The following is a 22,406-nucleotide window of genomic DNA, read 5'->3' on the forward strand; positions in this document are numbered from 1 at the left end:
CTGAAACTAACTCCATACAAAAATGTATACATGGAAATTTAAATCAACTTTATTTGCGGCTGGACAAACTTAAGATGTCCTTTGGTAAGTGAACGAATAAACTCTAGCACCTGCAGATCATGCAATGCGTCTCAGTGCTAAAAACGGTCCATTAAGCCGTATGAAAACACTTGGAAGACACTTAAATCCACATGACTAGTTGGGAAAAAAAAGCTCTATTAGGTCTTCTTTTTTTGCAATAAAGCAACTAAGACTTCCTAAACTACACGAGAAGGAAGGCGGTTTGCTTCAGCTCTTGGCTTTCAGGTTTCCAAGATCCAAATATTTCAATGGTTTGGCACCTGATTCAGCTTTTGCGGGCAGTCCCGAAGCAGTCCGAGCAAACACATATGCCTTTGTCTCTTTTTGTAATATCCTCCTCATTCAAATCATGGTGCTTCCTCCCTAACAATCTAACCCAACCAAATCATTCCCCACAGGCCTGCCCTCTTACCATACTTAGTTCACACTCTATCAGCATGATTACTGCTGCACTTTGGGGACAAGCTTTTATCAAATGTGCCTTCTGAGGACATTCAAACTAACAGCAAGCAGACAATCGGAAAATGTTTCATTTCGTACGGTATTCTGAAAAAGAGTAGAGGTTGTCAGGAACTAGGTGGGGTAAGAGAGATAAACGGGCATTGAGCAGAAGGCTGTGGGGGTAGACAGTACACTGGCAGGTGCATGCCATTATGTAGTTGCTAAAACCCATGCAATCTGCAGCATCAAAAGCCACTCTAACAGGAAGTATGGGTTTTTAATAATCTTGTGCCTCAATACGATGAAAGTAAACAAAGCAGCAGTCCAGAGAAGCTACCGAGTGCAGGTATAGCTACTCTAAACCAGTATCTACTCTGAAAATAGTCTATGAACAATCAAAACTGGGAACATTGAAAGTACATTAAATACTGAAAGATAACTTAAAATTAGGCGTATGACAATTTGCCAAGGAAAAGATGTCTCCTTGTAAGTTTTGCAATGAAATAGTACCTTTGTAACTACTCTTATTTTATAAAAACTCAAATTCTCAATGCTTCCTTTAAGGAAGAATAATCTTTTTTTTTGTGAGTAATACATTATTTCCACACTAATATTTTTCCCCTGTATCTGCTGTCAGGGGAGAAACAAAGGGAGAAGCCCCACCCAGCCTCCCACCCATCCCAGGTCCCCGATGTGAGGCACGCTCCGAGGGTCCTGCTCAAGCAGTTCTGATAGTTCAACAGTTCGGAATTGCTGCCAATCTTGCCGTTCCAATCACGATGAAACCTATTCAGAATCCACTGGCTGACATAGCCTTTTCATGGTTGGGGTTCTGAGAAGTAAGAATAATCTTGCATTTTAAAGTACATTCAAAAACAGGGATGCTTTTAATATATTTGCATAATTTTTGCAGCATGTATAACAGTTTTTCCTAATGTTTACCTTTTTAAAAGAATTACTTCTTTTTACTTAAAAGGCAGATTTACAGAGACAGAAAGGGAAAGATCTTCTGTCGGTTCACTTCCCAAATGGCCACAATGGCCGAAGCTGATCTGATCTAAAGCTAGGGACCAGGACTCTTGTCCAGGTCTCCCATGTGGGTGTAGGGGCCCACGAACATGAGCCATCCCCCACTGCTTTCGGAGTCTGTAAGCAGGAAGCTGGATAGAAGTGGAGCAGCTGGAAGTAGGACTGACTCCCATATGGGATGCCAGCAACACAAGTGAAGGATCATCATGTTGAGACACCATGAAGGCCCATTCCTGGTGTTTTAAGATCGTTTGTACAGTTATAACTTGCAGGCACATTTTTGGTTCCATTCCACTGTGTGCAAAACAAGAACCAAGTACGCCAGCAAGTCATTTAAATGGAATTTTCCAAATAATACCCCTCCCTCAAATACAAGCCACTAATAATAAATAGCAAAGTTTAGCTTGATGGAATATTAGAAATGTTTAAGTATTTCTTGTCATAGAAACACATGAATGAAACAGATGGGGTGCAAAAGAATGAGAAAAGGCACCCAGGTGTGCTGTTATTGTAGGTGCTGCTTTCCACTCAGCAACCCCGTGGAATTGGGAAAAATGCTCAACACTTTATACAAACTGCTAAAGATTATACCTTAGAAACAATGTATTTCACAAGCACCCTCCTTTTTTGGATCAAACTTTCAAACTAAAGGATGTTGATAAAATGATAGGGATGAGGGCCCGGCATGGTAGCCTAGCTGGTAAAGTCCTGACCTTGCACACGCCGGGATCCCATATGGGCACCGGTTCTAATCCCGGCAGCTCCGCTTCCCATCCAGCTCCCTGCTTGTGGCCTGGGAAAACAGTTGAGGACGGCCCAAAGCTTTGGTACCTTGCACCTGTTTGGGACATCTGGAAGAGGCTCCTGGCTTTGAATCACTGCAGGTCTGGCCATTGTGGTCACTTGGGGAGTGAATCACTGGACAGATGATCTTCCTGTCTGTCTCTCCTGACTTTGCAATAAAAATAAATCTTTAAAAAAAAGAATTTAAGCACTGCAGTGCAGGTGGAGCTGCTGCTTGTCATGCCCAGACATCAGAGGGCCAGTCCGAGTCCTGGACACTGCTTCTGATCCAGCTTCCTGCCAATACGCCTTGGAAAGCAGTGGAGGATGCCAATTACTTGGGCCTCTGTCACAGGAAACATGGACAGAATTCCTAGCTCCCAGCCCTGGCTGCTGTGGGCTTTAAAAAGGAAACCAGAGGACTGAAGGTCGTCTTCTTCCTTTCAAAAAGTATCTTTAGGAGTAAATAAAAGTGAACCAATCTCTTTTTCATTCCCCTTATGTCATCAATACATTCTGAAGGAAAAAATGTTACATTTAACAAAGAAATTCCAATTGTATTATAGATAATACAGTTAACTTTTCCTCCTCTTCATACATGGCTATTTCATCCACATTATTATATTTCTAATTCTTAATGAGTGTACAATAAATGTAATGAATACAATGTTTATTCAAAATTATGAAAACTCAACACAATCTATGTGCTCAAAATCATAAATCGAGCATAAAACGCAAAGCACTTTATAAGGCATGTTAATAACAGTATCATCTTTAGGGCACCATTTGCACAGAATGAACATTCTATTACTACACCCTTCACCCCAATAAAAAATTTCCTTGCTTGGAGAGGAAGACAAAGGGTAAGGTTCAATCAGGGAAAGCTGAACTGTGTAATTACCTTCAGAAGGGAAAAAAGAAAAGCATCTTGGGAATAAGAAGCAGAAGCTGCAATTCCTTTATTCTATGGATTGCTTAATTTCAGCCTAAAGGTTACACAGAAACCAAACTTCTGGATGCTTTTGTTCTCTCAAAAATACAGGAAAACCAAGTACTAGGAACAATAAAAATATTTCAGCATAAATATCTATTGGCATAAAGTTAAAAGTTCAGTCAGAAACAAGCATGAAAACACTCAAACGCATGTCTTCTCCCCTTGTGTGATCTGCCTTAGGAACTACAAAGCTCCTCAGTGGGTAAAGACATTATTTCAACATATGGTTGCTCCTCTTTATTGATAAGAGACATTTACAAACATTAGCCGAATGAAGTGACAATTGAGAATCGTCCTTAATAAATCCCATTTTATTGATCAACAGATAATATTAAGCACATAAGGCGACACCATTTGTGCTCAATATTATATATTTAAAGGGTAAGGTGACAGAGGGCTGCAAACTGTTAAAAAGTTTGTGAAAATACAACTTATAATCACAAATATTTTTTTAAGCCTAAGACACAATAGAGCATTACAAGGAGAAGCCAACTACATTTCATTTGAGATAAAATCGCAGATGTAACAACAACAACAACATAAGAATCAGCCTATCAATGAAAACACAGTAATACAGAAAAATTACAAGGAATCCATTGTCTGATTTTTAAAAGGTAATATTTAACAATTTAACGAAGGGACACAGGTACGGTGATGCAAGAAGAGGTAGTATTAACATTTTCAAATTTCTTTTAGCCCTATGACACTGAGACATATTCAGTGTGTTCAATATAGCTTGAAGGTTGGGAAGTATACTGAGTCATGAGTTTGTAAGAGCTTGCACATAGCTGAAGGATCACTTTAAGAGTTTTATTCATGTTCTAAGTCCAGAGGGTTCTACTACCTAGCATCTTAGCAAGTTAGGATGCCTTGCAAAGTGTGGTCTCCAATAATTAACAAGTTTCTGATTTATAAATAAATTTATTTATAATGATATTTACATAATAAAAACAAAACACATGAAACTCACAAGTTATACAAAGAATGTATAATAAAACAGCATTATAGCCCTGACAGGCAAATTTTTAAAGAAAGATTTTAATAAAAAGTTAAATATCAAATAGACAACTTCTAAATTTCACTATGTTACCCACACTGAATTGGAATTAAACAATGGCTCTCTCTTCGGGCGGTCCTGTAGTCAAAATTCTGGAAACTGGTAAATTATATTTTGATAAGAGTTTAAGGTAATATGACCTATTTCCATGCAGTTCCTAATGCTGCCTTAACATCATGTCACATCCAGTTTGCTTTGAAGTGAAACAGCTTTAAGTTAGTTTGGTCTGCCAAGACAGAAAAATGTCACCAACATTTCTTTGACGTGTGGGGATGTGGCAGGAAGAAGCCAGTATTCAGAGAGAGAACTGGAGAAGTGACTGGGCAACAGTTTTGAAGAGAAGCAAAGCCAGGAGAGGGAAATCAATGAAAACATGCACGGGAGAGGCAGGTTAAGAAGCACCATTAGTGCAGGAGGGAAACGAACAGAAAGAATTAACTCAGGAGCAAGAGGAGCGCTTCCTTAGTTACTATTCACCAGAAAACAACTTAGTGCCTTAACCAAATGAATCTGTTTGAACCGAAGTATTTGAGAGGACCTGGGGGATGCTAGTGTATGGAATGCCACCTTGAAATTCAGGTTGAGTTCTTGCTGACATTGGTGAACATCTGCTTCAAATAGCAATAAAATGAAAGCGATATCATCTATACAGCTGTGTTCTTTAAACTAACATAATAAAACAAGACCTCAAATGAGACAAGCAAAAACAAGACATAAGCATTATCAAATAAGGCACATGTAAAAATCTACACACATTATCCAGTGAAAGACAATATATATATATTTGGAGGTAGAAATAATTACAAAAATACTGACATTTCTAAAGCATTAGCATATTTGTTACAAACAATCACCAACTAATCCCCATTCAGAAAACTGCTTTGTAAAATGATTCTTCCACATCTTCAGGACTACATATTTGTGGCTTTTTACGAAATCTCACGTGTGAGCATCTGGAGAGTTGTTAGTGGCAATAAAGTTGTCCATACTATGAGAAATGCAATATGGAAACTATAAAAAGGTATAAATGTTCATAAACCCCATGGTCATCATAATGTAAATGTCCTTGAGGGCACCAAGTTGATATTTCCTTATCAAACAGGCATCGGTAGTTGCAATTCACAGGCCCATTGACGTCTTTAATAATGTGGCTATATCTGCTGGCATACTCCCTTCATCACCTGTAGGTCAGAAAGTGCAAGAGAAGCTTAATTAAAACAAAACAAAACAAAACAAAACAAAACAAAACAACAACAACAACAAAAAGCTTATTTCTTGCAATATGCATCATCTTTTTTTTTCCTGTTGGCAAATCCTTACTCATCTCTGAAGGCCCAGTCTGGTTCAGCATCACTTTGCTATAAATCTTCCCAAACCCCTACAAATCTCAGGGCTGCTAACTCTGTACTCTCACTCATATTTCAGCATATTATATTTAGATATAGATCTATAAAGAAAAATATTATGGATACTTCAGGTCATAATCTAATTCATATGCTACATAGTATTTACTTTTTCCACTTGCAAACTGAAACATCTTTTAAACAAATCGAGCAGGGAAAATAAAGACACTGAAGCCCGAAATCCTACCAAATCCCCCCACATTTGATTTTCTTGCACTTATCTAAAACTGTAAGATAGGGGTAGGTGCTGCTCAGTAGTGGGTAAAGCACAGCTGGTGATGCAGGCATCCCATATGGAAGCTAATCTGCGTCCTAACTGCCCCACATTTGATCCAGCTCCCTGCTAATGGCCTAGGAAATGCAGTGAAAAATGGCCAAGTCCTAGGGCCCTTGCACCCATGTGGGAGACCCAGAAAAAGCTCCTGACCCCATCTCAGATCAGCTGAGCACTGGCCACTGTGACCATTTGGGGAGTGAACCAGCGGATGGAAGATCACTCTTGTTTTGTCTTGCCCTCTCTCTGTAATTCTCTAAATCTTTCAAAAGCAAATACATAAGTTTTTTTTTTTAAGATTTATTCATTTTTATTGGAAAGCCGGATATACAGAGAGGAGAGACAGAGAGGAAGATCTTCCACCCGATGATTCACTCCCCAAGTGAGCTCCAACGGGCTGGTGCTGCGCCAATCCAAAGCTGGGAACCAGGAACCTCCTCCGGGTCTCCCACACGGGTGCAGGGTCCCAAAACTTTGGGCTGTCCTCGACTGCTTTCCCAGGCCACAAGCAGGGAGCTGGAAGGTAAGTGGAGCTGCCGGGATTAGAACCAGCGCCCATATGGGATCCCGGGGCTTTCAAGGCGAGGACTTTAGCCGCTAGGCCATGCCGCCGGGCCCAAATACATAAGTTTTTAAAGAAATTTAACAGATGCAGAGAAAACTAGGGAAATAATTCAGGCATAATTTGACCTAGATCTAATCTATACAACAATAACTTTGCACACTGCACGCCAGCCAAAGAGTAAATTCACCGCTGCAAGTTACCTTTCATCCCATGTCTGTTCAAATTTTAACTGAGACATTAGTACCTAGACACTTCAGTTTTTTTGTAATATTCTTTGGTGTAAATCACCCTGTGTAACTGCAGCTAACTACTATTTAACTGTATTAACTGAGGCTACTGCTAGGAGAGATACAGAGAAAGATGGAAAAAAGTGAGGAGAATCTTCTAAGTTTAAAGGCAGTAAAAACATAATGCAACAAAATAAAGCATATGAACTTCAACTCTCTATCACTTTCACATGAACAGTGACTGGAAATACATGTGAAAAACCGTTAACATTATGGCAAAGACAAAATATAGAGGAAGATTTAAATAAAAAATAAAAAGAAAGTGCGTACACTCATACATACACACACCACACTGCCCCCACTCCAACAAATTTTCAGAAATTTAGGAGAAAAGCAGATGGAAGAAAACTGATGTGATAGATAAAATGAAAGTTTCGCCTGCAGGAGGAAGTGGAAGGGACAGCCTAGCCGGAATCTGTCCCTAACACTGAGCAAAAACAGTGGTACTAGGAAACATGGGAAGGACAAAACAGGGTGAAGAGGGATCATAAACCTGGCTCAAGAGAAGCAACTATTCCCTGCAGAGGTACAAAACTCAAGGTTTAGCCTATGGGGAAACAGAGAAGGGTAAGGATGAGCTGAAACAGGGAGAATTTACTGTTGAATGTAACAACAGTCTTCAGTCCCTGCACTTCTCCACCCTGGGAACGCAGCCAGGTGGCTCCTCCCCATCTTCTCCCATCACGAGCGACGGAGGCACACCCTCTGAGGAAATGCACCAGTCCAGTGAGAAAGACTAAGTCAAAAAGTGGGGAGTCTGACAAGCAGCTGACTCCCTCAATGATTAGATGTCATGGTTATATTTGAAGTTTGATTATTAGGATAAAATCCGTATCTGGACATTTGTATCATTCTCAAAAGGGAATTTAATTAGTTTGTAATTCTATTTCATGTGAATTTGTAATTTTTATTATCTTGAATTTTGTATATTAGTACTAGGGGTTTTCTAAAAGTTCATGTAGGGCCCAGCACGATAGCTCGACTAGCTAATCCTCCACCTCTGAGCACCGGAATCCCATATGGGCGTTAGTTTGTGTCCTGGCTGCTCCACTTCTCATCAAGCTCCCTGCTTGTGGCCTGGGAAAGCAGCAGAGGAAGGCCCAGAGCCTTGAGACCCTGCACCCGCATGGGATACTCGGAGAAAACTCCTGGCTTCGGATTGGCGGAATCCCAGTCATTGTGGCCACTTGGGGAGTGAACTAGTAGGGGGAAGATCTTCCTCTCCTCTTTGTAAATATACCTTACCAGTAAAAATGTTCACAAAAAGTTAAGAAAACTATGTATAGACTTTTGCAACAAAATAAATGTAGCTTTAAACTTAATTTTCCCAAAGTTTTCAACTCTCATACATTTTAAATTTTAAACTATGGCAGAGAGACGATGGACAGAGGAAAGATCTTCCACAGCAAGTTCATTCCCAAATACCAGGAACAGCCAGGGCTTATTCAGGCCAAACCAAGAGCCAGGAACTGAATCCAGGTCTCCCATGTGGTTGACAGAAACCCAACTATTTCTGACCATCACCTGCAACCTCCCAGGCTATTCTTTAGGAGAAAGCTAGGATTGCAAGCAGGACCAACCAACACTAGAATCCAGGCACTGTGATGTGGGATGAGGGCATCCCGAGTGGCAATCTAACCACTGTATCAAATGCAGACTCCAAAAGAAATATAATTTACTGAGGGCTCCTTCAGGATCTAGTGGCTTTAATCTGAAAAGTGAACATTATTAAATTAAAACTAAAATTACAAATGCTTTGATTGCAACTTAATGCATAAATTCAACCTTAATAAATTCTCATATTTACAAGTCAAAATTAAATTAACATAAATATTAGGACTGGTTTTTAATAAAACTATGCCATCAAATACATTATGCCATGTACTTTTAAATCTTGAGTTCATAGATTTTATGGTAAGCACATTATAATATTTATGGGGGCCGATGCTGTGGTATATTAAGTAAAGCTACTGCCTGCAGGCCAAAATCCCATACAGGTGACGGTTCAATTCCTGGCTGTTCTACTTCTGATCCAGGTTTCTGTTACTGTGCTGGGAAAGTAGAAGTAGATGGCCCAAGTCCTTGGTGCTTACACCCATGTGGGAGACCCAGAAGGAGCTCCTGGTTCCTGATTTCCAAAGTGATCCACATCTGGTCACTGTAGCTAAGTGACCCAGTGGATAGGCCTCTCTATTCCTTAACTCTGCCTTTCAAATCAATCAATCAACCAATCACATAAAATTACAACATTGTGGATAAAACTACAGTCCTAACCTTAATCTTCTTTCTGAAGCACGCTGGCAAGAGATGAAAGGGCTGTGATTTTTCTTTCAAGATTTATTTATTTTTATTGGAAAGGCGGATATACAGAGAGGAGGAGAGACAGAGGAAGATGTTCCGTCTGATGGTTCACTCCTCAAGTGGCCGCAACGGCTGGTTCTGTGTCGATCCGAAGCTGGGAGCCAGGAACTTCCTCCAGGTCTCCCACGCAGGTGCAGGGTCCCAAGGCTTTGGCCCAGCCTCAGATGCTTTTCCAGGCCACAAGCAGGGAGCTGGATGCGAAGCAGGGCCGCCGGGATTAGAACCAGTGCCCATATGGGATCCCAGGGTGTTCAAGGCGAGGACTTAAACCACTATGCTATCACGCCAGGCCCCAGGCGGTGATTTTTAAAATCAAAATGTTTGTTATCAATTCTAGCAAAATGGATCTTACTGTGTTATTGTGACATTAAGTATGCTTACTTTTCTTTCAAGTTATCGCTAAAGTGTGTAATATTTAAATTCGCTGGTCACCTCTGTTATCCTCTCAAGATGGCTGACTGGACGCATGGTCATAAAAAAAAAGACTAACGTTGCAGCTTACAAATAACTTACCTTCATCTACTGTGGTCATATCTTGTTCAAGTTTCAATTTCTGCTGGTTAATTTTTAGCATGGATTCCTCAATTGTCCCTTGACTTATTAATTTTATAACTAGTACTTCTCTAAAAAGCAAATGATATTTGTGCATTGGTTATTAAACAAAAAGTTATCTGGATAACTGTACACTATATTTCAGAGTTCAACAAGAATAACTCATAAATTACAAACATGCCTTTAAATGTAAAATCTTGTTAAATTAGGTAAGATTGCTATTTCTGATCATTTAACTTTTATATAAACTTTCTTAATGGTTCAAGAGAACAAGAAGATCTTCGTACTTTGTAACAAACAGTGATGTGTTCACACAGACATGACATTTTCAAAAGAAACCTGCTTATCAGGTCCTGCAAAATAATTCTGTACAGTAGAACAGAACAGTAAAGTGCCACGTTCAATATTTATAAATATTTGTTCCATAGTGAATTTATGGATGTCTTTCAAAAATATAGTAAACCATTCCATGGTGAAGACACAGATTACCTGCTGTTTACAGATCAAATTATAATGGCGTTCACTTAGTAATGGTGGTGAACAATTAGTACTCATATTTTGATGAAAAAGTAAAAACCAAGGCATGATAACCAACATATTATATTCTAACACTCTATATCACTTAAACTAACATCTGATTTAAAAAATTACACTGAAAGCACTTACTTAGTTTGGCCTACTCTGTGGCATCTATCCTCTGCTTGTTTGTCATTGTAAGGATTGCAATCAATATCGTGAAGTATAACAACATTTGCGGAAGTCAGATTTATTCCCAATCCACCAGCTTTTGTTGACAGCAAAAATACAAAGATATCCATATCGGTATTAAACTCATCGATTAGATGAATCCTATAAAACAAACATGCAACGCCAAATCTTAATAAACATTATATAGTTTAATAAAAATTGAAAGCACCACCGCATTTGAAAACAAGTAAGACATTACAGCTTACATACTCGTGGCACTAGTATTTTTTACTGTGGCGTTGACACCAGAAGTCTTCCTAATTTATGTGCCTTTTCTATACTACTACTCGCCCTATCAAATAGTTGAGCTACTCAGACTTGATTACTTCCTTACAGGCTATTTTGCCTTTTGTTGAATGGCTTCTAGTCAATCAAAATACTGCATAAAGCTTTTCAATCTACAGTATTTGTTGAAGTCTAAGCTGTTACTGGCACACAATACACCTAATGAAATCAAAGCCCTGGTGTGCAAGGCGAAGCCCACGCTCTTCAGAGCTCAGTTTTACAACTTTCTCACGTGTGTGTGTGTATGGGGTTGGGGAGGGGATCATTTTGGCTGCCAGAAACAAATCAAGATACATAATGCCATTTAAACACTAATTTTTTTCTTTCCTGCTTTGTAAATTTGTTCTTTTTGTGTCTTTGGAATTAGAAAACAAACAAAAAACTGAAATTAATTATCCTGTAAAATAATCTGGATTAGAAATAAAACACCTTACACTAAAGGAAAAATTCTCATAACTATTACATAATATATTTGTATTATTCAATTCAGAAAAAATGAGAAGAAAGTTAATTTAAGGTAATGAGCTTGAGACTGAAAGAAACAAAATTCTATCCAATGATTTATACATTTAAATTTTTAACAATTATACAAACAATTACCTAACACTTAAGCAAAGCATACCAACCTTTCAGAAATCTGAGTCTTCCCATCTAATCTCAGATACCTGTGCTGATGATGTTTTAAGAGAACCTCTAAAATATCCAGCATCATGGTAAACTGGCTAAATAATACCACTCTATCACCCTGTGAAAATATAAACATGGATTAGAAGCAAAAATAAAATTGTACTTTTGAAGCCTTGAACAATCTAATAATTACGAGTATGATTCTGTATCATGTGACAACTTTGCAGAAAATTCTTACCATTAAATATCTCATGAGCAACTGCTTCCTTCACAAAAGTCTAGTAATGATGCCTAAGATAATTTTCTTACTGTAGCTTATATATAAATTAACTTATATATATATATTTATATATTAATATAATATATATATATATATATATATTTATATATTAACTTATATAAATAAACTTAAGAGCTAAAATTCAGCTCTCAGTCTTGATTTTAAGCAGTTCAGTATTATTTCCTTTTCCTCAAAGAAAAATGTCACAGCAAATGTGAACAGCTATACAAGATGACTATTTTGGATGGGATGATGATCTTACAAAATAAGGTTTTATACACACACACAATCAATACAGATTTAATCTAGTAATTCTACTGTTCGGAGGTTCCATTAGGGGAAAAAAAAATCACAAGGATCAGGAAAACATGATCAAGAACCTCAAGAAAATATTTAGAACCTTAGATTTTATGACTGTAAAAAACAGAAACAAAGATCACAGAAGACTGTAGGGGGCATGGTAGGTGGCACAGTGGGTTAAGGCACTGGTTGTGATGATGGTAGCATCCTATCACAGAACACTAATTCGTTCCTTGCTGCTCTGCCGACGGATCTAGCTCCCTCTGAGAGAACTTGAGAAAGCAGCCAGACACAGCCCCAGTACTGGGGTTCCTGCCACACAGATAGGCCCAGCCCCAGTACTGGGGTTCCTGCCACACAGACAGGCCCAGTACTGGGGTTCCTGCCACACAGACAGGCCCAGCCCCAGGCACTGCAACTGAGTGAACCAGCTGATGGAAGATCTCTGTCTCTGCCACTCTTTCAAATAAAACAATTTTAAAAACATTTACTAACAACTAAAAAGCATCAAGAAAGCCAGCATGTTAAAATTGCTTTTAGAAGTTTATTAACTGAGAAACAAACGAAAAAGAATACCATCTTTTTTCATACCTTCTGTTTTAATTCAGACAAGAGACGTCCTAAAACTCGGAATTTTCCAGAATCTAAAATCAAATTCATGTCCAACTGAAAATCATTTATGTGTCGATACTGTTTACAAAGTACATGGAGTTCAAAGTCTGTCATAACTTCCATATCTTCAAAGATGAGGTCAGGATTAGCCTCACAATGTGTAGGTTCCTTGAAAAAGAACAAAACATAATATGCTTCAAAGGCAGAATATTATTATTAGGAGAACAAATAATGTTTAAAATTTGGTTCAAAATAATCCTACTCATTATCAAATGATAATTAGAAAATGGGTGAAAAGTACATGGGCAAAAGGTTTCAATACACACTTCTTTGTATTTCTACATATATCTCAATCATATCTTAAAGAGTTTTAAGAAAAAAAGATTGCTTTCAACACAGATCTGATAGGAGAAATAAGGACAAAGAACTCAGGAAATATGAGGCAAAAAATCGGGAAATAGCTAAAACTACTTTGTATGTAAACATGAAATACAGTAAAGAAAATGAACAACAAATGTAAAAAGGAAAATGACTCATTACCCCCCCACACAACATCAAAAAGACTGTTACAAAAATAACAAAAGATGCTAGCATTGAGACACAGCAAGTGTGGCTGCTGCTTGTGATGCCAAAATCCCGCACAGATGTTAGTTCGTGTCCTAGTTGTTCCACATCCTATCCAGCTCCCAGCTAGTGGCCTGGGAAAGCAGTGCAAGCTGGCCCAAGTGCACAGGCCCCTGTTTTCTCACGTGGATGACCAGGATGAAGCTCCTGGCTCCTTGCTCTGGATCAGCTCAGCCCTGACTGTAGTAGCCAATTTTCTTAGTCTATTCCTCTCTAACTTCCAAATAAACTAATTAATATTTAAAACAAACAAATGCCTTAAGAAGTTGAGCTTAGGAGTTGGCAAGCTTTTCCTCAAAAGGGCAAGACATTAAATATTTCAAACTCTGTAGGCAAGATGACCCATGTCACAAATATTTAACTTTGTTCCCACAGTGTAAAAACAGGGAGACAGCACTAACCTAACAGTGCTTAATCATGCTGTAACAAAACAGTTACTGCCCTAAGGCTAGTTTGCTGACTCCTAACATGTCCATCCCACTTATTAGGTTGCCTAAAATGTCTTGAACTTTATCTGAAAAAAACAAAACAAGCAAACAAACCCAGAAAAAAAAAAAAAAACTTCTTTTAAATAGGTGGTTAAAGGAGTAACATATCTATTGGGTTGAGTCATTTGACAACCTCCTCAGTGTCTAATATGATTCATAATAATAACACAACCAAATTCTTACCTTTAGCATAAGCTGAGACATTTCCTTGAGTTTTTCAGCTGTGTAATACTGACGATGTAATAAAGGGTGATTGGCCATTTTTCTCAACTGCATCATGACATTACACATTTCTGTATTTTTTTCTGTGATTTAAAAATTGCACATTAGAAATAAGCTAAGAGCTGTTTCTTGAAATTTACCGATTTTAAAAGTTAAAACTTTCTGCAAATTCTAACTTTACAAAATGAGAAAACTCCATCGTATGACAAGACAAAATGCAGTCCTAGTGCAAGATTACTTTTCTCGCATAGTTGCAAGCCCCACTATACCCAGGTTGTTGATGGATTTTTTCAATCTGTTGAAAAGGCCCAAGTAAAGCTGCTCCTGCTTCTCTGACATCGTGCACAACTCAATTTGATCTCTTTTAGGTGGAAGCTGCTTGAGGACCTGAGAGAGGAAAGCAAGTTAAGATGTGCCCTCTGACGAAGAGGAGACAGACGGCTCGAACATCACGACAACCCCAAACATGCATGTACATTACCTCTTCTTTTACTCTTCTGAGAATAAACGGCTTTATAATTTGTTTTGCGTGTGCTATTCTCTCCTTTTCATATATACTTTGCTCATCTGCTGATTTCTAGGTAAAGCAAAAATATATTCTTTTAGAAAGTATTATGTCATCACAGTAGCAATTCGGTACTACACATTAAGAGATTGTTCCTCAACTAGAATAGGATTTATATTCTAGAGACTCATTCCATTCTGGATGGATAGTACTCCACAATTGAATTCTAGGCTAAAAGCTACTTCTTGAAGCTCCACGCATATTCAGAAGCTTCACTCTATGTAACTGTGCATTCTGATGTCGTAATGAATTTGAACTGTACCAGGCTAGTGTTCAGATGCTGATGTGTTACAGATTACTTTAACTCCCATGCAATGAAAACACGTGTTTTAAATAACTGGAGGAAGATGAGGTGTAAGAGCGGGAGAACAAGCCATAGAAAATGTCCATTTCTTTGTGAAAAATGGCACCAAAAGAAAACAAATGTAGGCTGATACAACCTAAAAATGAGAGCTTGTGCCAAGTCAAAATTAGTGTTTACAGATAATTAAAAATGGAGTTCTAATCTAACAACAGAAGAGTTCCTCAAATCTTATTAAAGGTAGAAAAATAGTTTCTGGAATCTGGTAGGCCATATCAAATGGCTGGGTCTATGTAAGTAAATGTTAAAACTGCAGCTCATTTTCAGTGGAAGGGTATCATTAAACATTCTTTTTTGTTTTAAAGATTTATTTATTTATTTATTTATTGGAAAGTCAGATACACAGAAGGAGAGACAGAGTGACCGCAAGAGCTAGAGCTGAGCCAATCCGAAGCCAGGAGCTAGGAGCCAGGAGCCTCCTTCGAGTCTCTCACAAGAGTGCAGGGTCCCAAGGTTTTGGGTCGTCCTTGACTGCTTTCTCCGGCCACAAGCAGGGAGATGGATGGAAGCAGGGATGTTGGGATTAGAACCGGCACCCATATGGGATCCCGGCACGCTGAAGGCAAGGACTTTAGCCATTAGGCCATAGCGTCTGCCCAAACATTCTTTAAAAAGATGTGATTTGGGGGATTGGCAGTGAAGTACACTTAGCTAATCCTCAGTCTGAGGCACTGACACCCCTATGGATGCTGTACTGTGCCACAGCTGCTCCACTTCTGATCCAGTTCCTTGTATATGTCCTGGGAAAACAGCGGAGGATGGTCTAAGTCAATGGGTCCTGGCACACATGTGGGAGGCCTGGAAGAAGTTTCTGGCTCTTGGCTTTGGGACTGGCTCGGCTTTGGCCACTGTGGCCATTTGAAGAGTCAAACAGCAGATGGAAGGCCTCCTTTCTGTCTCTCCTCTCTGCAGCTCTACCTTTCAAATAAATGGATACACAGATAAATAAAGATAATCTCATTTCGGAGAAATCACATTTATACAAAAACACTGTCCTGGAAAATCTATGCGTTTACAAAGACTGTACTTCTAAGTTTAATGAAGGAAAACATTAATCGAATTACTCTTTTAATTTTCCAAAAAGATTTATTTATCTATTTGAAAGGAAAAGAGAAAAGAGAGTTCTCCCATTAACTGGTTCATTTCCTAAAGGTCATAACAGCCAAGGCTGGGCCAGGACAAAGCCAGCAGCCGAGCCAAGAGTTTCATTTGTGTTGTGCACATGGTCACAGCAGCCCAAGTGTTCAGACCATCTTAACTTCTTTTTCAAGCACATTAGCAGGGAGTTGGATCAGAAGTGTGGCAGCTGGGTCTTGTGCTGGCACCCAAGTGGAATTGTCGGTGTCTCAGGCAGCCACCTGATTCATTGTCTTGACGCTGTACCCTAAAGAGGATTCTTCACTGTAGTTTTTAGAAATTATTTTTTACTTATGGACTCGTTATTTCAAAACATAGTTTCCAGTACATTTAAGTGTTATCTGGAATTCTAGTTTGTCCAATGCTGTATTGTATCCATAAAGAAACATTATCAATAATTTCCCTGGAAAAAATTATGTTTTTAAGTATATAGCACACATGGGGCCAGCCGTGTGGAATAAAGGGTAAAGCCGCTGCTCAAGATGCTGGCATCCACTATGGGCACTGGCCTGAGCCACAGTTGCTCCAATTCTGATCTAGCTTCCAGCTAATGTGCCTGGGAAAGAAGTAGAAGACGGTCCTCGCACTTGGGCATAGCCCAGCTGTGAATGGCTATTACGGATGGCCATTTGGGGAGTGAACCAGCTAATGGAAGATCTCTTTCTCTCCTGCTGTCCCTCTCCTTTATGTAAATGAAATTAACAAATAAAACTTAAAAAGAAAATAGGTACAGCGCATAATTTCTTCACTAATACCACTATCAACCTTGTTCTATTTAATCCAGAGATTACAGAGTTAATTGCAAAAAAGTGATGGAGAATATCTACATATGTCTGTTTTATTATTAACAAAACACACCTCTGACACTGAACACTGAATATACCACCTTCCTAGGAATGTCAAGGTAGGAATGAAAAAACTATCTAGAAAGCTCAACCAACCTTCTAGAGTACCTGTATTAGGAAAGTCAAGGTCAAATTGTGCAGTCCCCATATTCTACTTTGTAGCATTTGAAAAGTGATCAATTGTGAGCTCCAACTCTATTCTGTACTACTCCAAGAAGAAATGATTACACCCAGCCTCCACAAGTTCTGTTGAGAGCAGGGTGACGTGAGCAAGCAGAGCGGAGGGGTGCTAAGGCCAATGTGCCAAGCACTCCGAGATTTTCGAGCTTCCACTTACATTCTAGTAGTTTTATCACCAGACAAAAAATGTATTTCACTTTAACATTACCAGCAGACTCTATGAATCAACTGGTATTAGGAAATAAATCTATGTCCAGAAATCTGCTGCATATTATTAAAGTCTATGTGTCCAGGCCTGGGAACTTTTAAAGTAGATTAGGATACTTGGTTTTTAGTCTAGACTCCATGGCTGGGAACCAGAGATGTACTTGGCTAAAACGTATCTGTTGCTGAGAAATGGGAAATGAAGTTTTTGGGCCCTGGGCTGAGAAGGCTCAACAACCAACCGCAAGTAATAATTGTCTTCATTGTGGGGAACAAAAAATTCTCCATGGGAGCAGGGAGTATGGGTCTCAGAAAGGGGACAAAGGTGTTTCTACTCTTTATTTGGCTGTGGCTGCTCCCGGGGCAGCATAGGAAAGCTGACTGTGTCAGGGATGCCTTGACCTAGAGCAACAGAAGGGGCAAGCATACTAGATTGGAAACCCAGACAGAAACTCAGATAGTTGGCCCAACATCAGCTTACTGCTACAGGCTCAAGAGGAACACTGCTGTGTCCTGAACACTGAGCTCTTAGCTCTAGCATGCTAACCACCTGGCGCACTCATCCTACTTGACCGGTTGTGATAAAGATGCTACAATCAAGTCTTTTCAACATATGCTTGTACAGCTAAGCTCTCCATTAATTTAAAATTGTCATTCTTCAGGAAGCTAGGATATTAAAATCTAAAACTTTGGATAGTGAATATGGTAGTTATCCGCTTTTCCTTCATTGTGTTTTGTCTGGTTTATAAATTGATGCAAATATGAGAATACGAATTACTTTATTTCAGACAACCTAGGTACCATGAAAACAACAAAAAAGAAGTAACAGAAAAATGGGCTACATATAACACAAAGTAACACAGCTGCGAGAAAATACACGTGTATGCTTACTGTCTTAGAAGAAAACATTCTTCGTATTTCACTGGTACTACTACTAAACATGTGTGGCATAACGAAATTCAACAGCGACATGAGTTCTAACAGGTTATTCTGCACAGGTGTACCCGTGAGCAGCAAGCGGTTATTTGCCTGAGAACAAAGGTAAAATTTAGATTAGTTTTATAAAAGCCACTCCCTCAGTATCCACTCTTCCCAATAAGTGACAAAGAAAACAGTCTGTGACGAAATACTGGTAATTTAAACAATCTGCTGTTGTCATCTTTCCCTATATAAAGCAGAATGTAAAAACTATTAGCCTTATTTTTTAAGCAGATAAGTAGTATTCTTACTTTAGTCAGGCGATATAAGAAGGTAAAATACATTCGATTTGTGAAGTTTACTTTGTAGAATGGGGTTGCAACTCATAAGTTATGAAGTAAGAATGGTTTCAGATTTTTAAAGGATTATTTTAAAAAACATGCAAGGGCTAACAAATCACCAAAAATTAACTATCCGGCCCTTTAGAGAAAAAAACTTGCCATATCCTATGTGGAATAAACACACTAAATTATGTAACCTAGAATGTTGTGATTTGGAAAAGTAGTCAAATGCTCCCTTACGTTAATTGTCATAAGGTGTTGGTATCGGATGGAACCCATATTCTTCAGCATGTGGCCCTCATCAAAAATTGCATAATTAAGTTTCAGGCGTCGAAACAGACTACGATCATCAGAACTGCTGATTGCACAATTATACCTGTCACAGAAAACAAAAATCTCTTAAGGTTATACTTTTATGAGCTAGGAGTCCAGAGAAATTTTATGCTTTCTAAAATTGTACTAACACTTAGTACCTAAAGGGCAGCACAAGACACGGTGGCAGTCAAACTTTGATGTACTTCTCTTTAATAATGACTGTTGTCCATGTTAACAAATTATAAAAGCTGTAATATGTAATTAAAGACTTGTGAAGTTTGGCTTAATTATTATGTGCAGTGAATTACTGCACTTCTGAGAACAGGGCAATGTTACATATAATTTACAAATAACTCGCTATTATACACTGTGTTCAATGAATCGCTATATTGTCTCCCACCGGCGCCCATATGCTACTTAGGCCATCTTTTGCTGCCTTCCCAGGAGCATTACCATTGAGCTGGATAAAAAACAAACAAAAAAAAAACAATTGGGGCTACCTGATACGGGATGTCAGTAGGCCAGTGCTGCAACTGGCAGCTCAACCCACTGAACCTTTTGTTTAAATATCAGACAATTTATTAAACTAGTAAAGTAGGCCAGGAAATAACAATTAATAGCTAGCAGACACATTACAGTGTTTTATGAAGAAAAGATGAAGTTTCTGGATGAATTCAAGGGCAGATTGTTACAGAAGTCCGAAATGAAAAATAAAAATGAATAACTTATTTAAATAACCCATAGCATAAATATCAAATCATGAGACTGTCAGACATTTAAGGCAAATAGCAACTATGATTTAATAGTTAAAGTTATGCTTTTCATTCTTATTTCAGTTACATCTCAGTTATTTCATTGAGAAAATGAGATTCCATTGTATTTAATATTTAAGTTAGAAATACCATCATTAATTTGGTGGAGTATTCCAAAGTTTACTTTAAGCTTGAGACTTACTAGAAGATTATCCTTTCAATTAGTATGTAAAATCTTCTTACAGCCACTGTTAGTGAGCTGATGCACTACCAGAACCTTCTGTCAGTGTTAAGTATTAATCTGCAAAATGCCTAAGTCTACTCCTCAATGTAAATCAATCCATTGTTTTGATGGACCGTTCAAAACGTAAGCTTGCCCACATGACACTGTAACTTATTTTTTTTAAGGGACTGCATAAATCTTATCCCTGCCCGCAAAAATTTTCTCCATACTCACGTGGTCACAATTACATTATAATCCTCATATTTACTGTGAATGTTTAATCTGATTTGTTTACGTTCTTCTTGAGATCCTAGAATTTAAACACATATACTGTACACTGTCATGTATTTCAATTTTAAAGAATTTCCCAAAGTTGAACAAAGCAAAATGGCATATTCTTACCATAGTAACAGAGCACATTTAAAGTAGGGCACCACAAATTGACTTCCCTTAACCAGTTATCTAAGAAACAAGAGAGAAATTGAACACTAAATTCTGACAAGTTTTACTTGGAAACTATTCTTTTATTATTAAATATAAGTGACACATGATCTTTCTTTCAACACTGACCCTTCACATTATATTTCCACAAATAAAAGAATTCTGCAATTCTAAAGAGGGATCAAAATGAAGGGGAAAGGGTAGAAGATGAGCTACCATATTTGCAAGTGCATCCAATCTAAGGAGATGAGGTTTTTTCCAGTTGTGGTTGTTACGTCACATGCACACCTGTTGTCTTATATCTAACCAATTAAAAAAAGGGAACACTATCTTGAGTAGAGCTTATATACTTTTTGATTCAATGAATGCTTTTAAACTACAAGTAACTTATTTTATCTTACTCTTAAAAAATGTAAAGGTACTCTGAAATGGAAACAGTCGACCTTATCAAATGGTCTTGATCTAAAATAATTTTTAAAAGCAAACATGGGCTTATATTTAAGTTATTTCCATTTCAGAGTTGCCAAGCAATCAAACACACACATACAAGGGATCTGCAGTTTCAGGGAAAGTGTGTATCATGAAAAAATTACCCATGAATTAAAAAAAAAATTTGATCCAAATAAATTTATCTTTTAGTTCTATTCTAGTTTTCCCACATCTAATCATACACAAAGTAGAAGACCACAAAAATTAATGCTCATCTCCACAAAGACAGAAACATAATTCTATCTTTAAAAACACTATTAAGTAAAACAGTTGCCCCCAATAATACAAACCTATAGTTGAGGCTGGAACAACAATCAGGTGAGGCCCTTTGTTACCCTCCTGAAAGAGGTATGCCAGGAAGGCAATGGCCTGAATAGTTTTCCCTAGGCCCTAGAAGGAAAATTATAAAGACAATATATGAAATGTTAAAATAAAAAACAAGTAAATATTAGGATTTATAAAATGAAAAGGAATATTTATATATTATAATCACTTTTGATTTTCCACAGTGCCTGTAAGAATCTGTTCTTAGTTCTCAAATGACATTGGATTATAATTTCCAGTGACCTATAACGAGCAAGCTGGATGAATCTCAATGACTAATTCATTTTCGTCATATCATTAACAGGAATTTTAGACTGCATAGACAGAATGTAATTGTGAATACTACACAATTACAGTAAATATTTAATAGAAACCGGATGAAGAGTTTGTCCCATGTCTAACTGGATAAGAACATACACTTACTCTATTATCCAGAAATTTCACCCTCAAGTATATAAACAACTGATACCAAATTTCTTGAAGTTTAATATAATAAAGTATGATTTCAGGAAACACAGATTCAGAAAGACATTTAATAAAAGTGAAATGGCTAAAGTGATGTACATAAATGTAGTATAGACTTATTTATTGATAGGTATCTAAAGTTAAATTTTAGTAGGTAGCTATAGAAACCGCATACATAATAAAATATCATGGAAAACAAAAGTCAACCTGCATCCACAAACTTTTTGAAGCTCTCTTATAAATATGTAACCATATAAAAATACACACAGCTGAATCTAACAAAGATAATAAAGAGATGAGAAAAGTCACTAAGGGGAGACTGGGTAAATACAGGCACAAGGGAAAATTTTATGTTTTACAATGCAGCAAGGACACTTTAAAAACAATCCTGAGGACAGAATACACTTACCATTTCATCTGCCAAAATGCCATTAAGTCCATGTTTATGTACCAATGCCAGCCAATTCAAACCAACTTTCTGATAGGGCTTGAGTGATAAACTGGTAAAAGAGTTATCAAATATTAAGGATTTACACTTCAAATAAAGTTTTGTGCTAGTTTTCCCAAGATGCACATAAAATGACAGGCCTAAGCTTACCTTTCAACTACTAATATAAACAAGGTACATCTGCTAAAGAAAAGGTACCCACATAATAGAAACATCATCTTTACAAGTTTCATTCTTGTTGATTTCTTTCTTTTGGTAAAAATGATTACATAAAATATTCCCATATTTGCGCATAATGTAATGCCATCAAATCAAGGAATTCCATAAATGACAAGAGTATTAACTGTGATAACATATTACTAAACACTACTACACGGGAAAGCTAA

General features: G+C 37.8%; 1 protein-coding gene across 2 annotated transcripts in view; it reads right to left on the minus strand.

Annotated features, from left to right (window-relative positions):
* Nucleotides 1–3,759: 3,759 nt before the first annotated feature.
* The window catches only part of SMARCAD1 (SWI/SNF-related, matrix-associated actin-dependent regulator of chromatin, subfamily a, containing DEAD/H box 1), a 79,073-nt gene continuing 60,426 nt past the window's right edge, over nt 3,760–22,406 (minus strand). For both annotated transcript variants that reach the window (XM_058667041.1, XM_004590564.4), the window contains exons 11-24: nt 21,982–22,072; nt 21,074–21,173; nt 20,256–20,315; nt 20,088–20,163; nt 18,804–18,939; nt 18,196–18,333; nt 14,494–14,589; nt 14,282–14,399; nt 13,974–14,095; nt 12,658–12,846; nt 11,486–11,604; nt 10,494–10,676; nt 9,789–9,898; nt 3,760–5,566 (exon numbers count right to left, since the gene is read on the minus strand). In XM_058667041.1, the coding sequence (XP_058523024.1) occupies nt 5,505–5,566; nt 9,789–9,898; nt 10,494–10,676; nt 11,486–11,604; nt 12,658–12,846; nt 13,974–14,095; nt 14,282–14,399; nt 14,494–14,589; nt 18,196–18,333; nt 18,804–18,939; nt 20,088–20,163; nt 20,256–20,315; nt 21,074–21,173; nt 21,982–22,072 (1,600 nt within the window). In that variant the 3' untranslated portion in view covers nt 3,760–5,504. The remainder of the gene's footprint in view (nt 5,567–9,788; nt 9,899–10,493; nt 10,677–11,485; nt 11,605–12,657; nt 12,847–13,973; nt 14,096–14,281; nt 14,400–14,493; nt 14,590–18,195; nt 18,334–18,803; nt 18,940–20,087; nt 20,164–20,255; nt 20,316–21,073; nt 21,174–21,981; nt 22,073–22,406) is intronic.

The sequence above is a fragment of the Ochotona princeps genome, chromosome 7 (assembly GCF_030435755.1).
Source record: "Ochotona princeps isolate mOchPri1 chromosome 7, mOchPri1.hap1, whole genome shotgun sequence".
Taxonomy (NCBI): Eukaryota; Metazoa; Chordata; class Mammalia; order Lagomorpha; family Ochotonidae; genus Ochotona; species Ochotona princeps.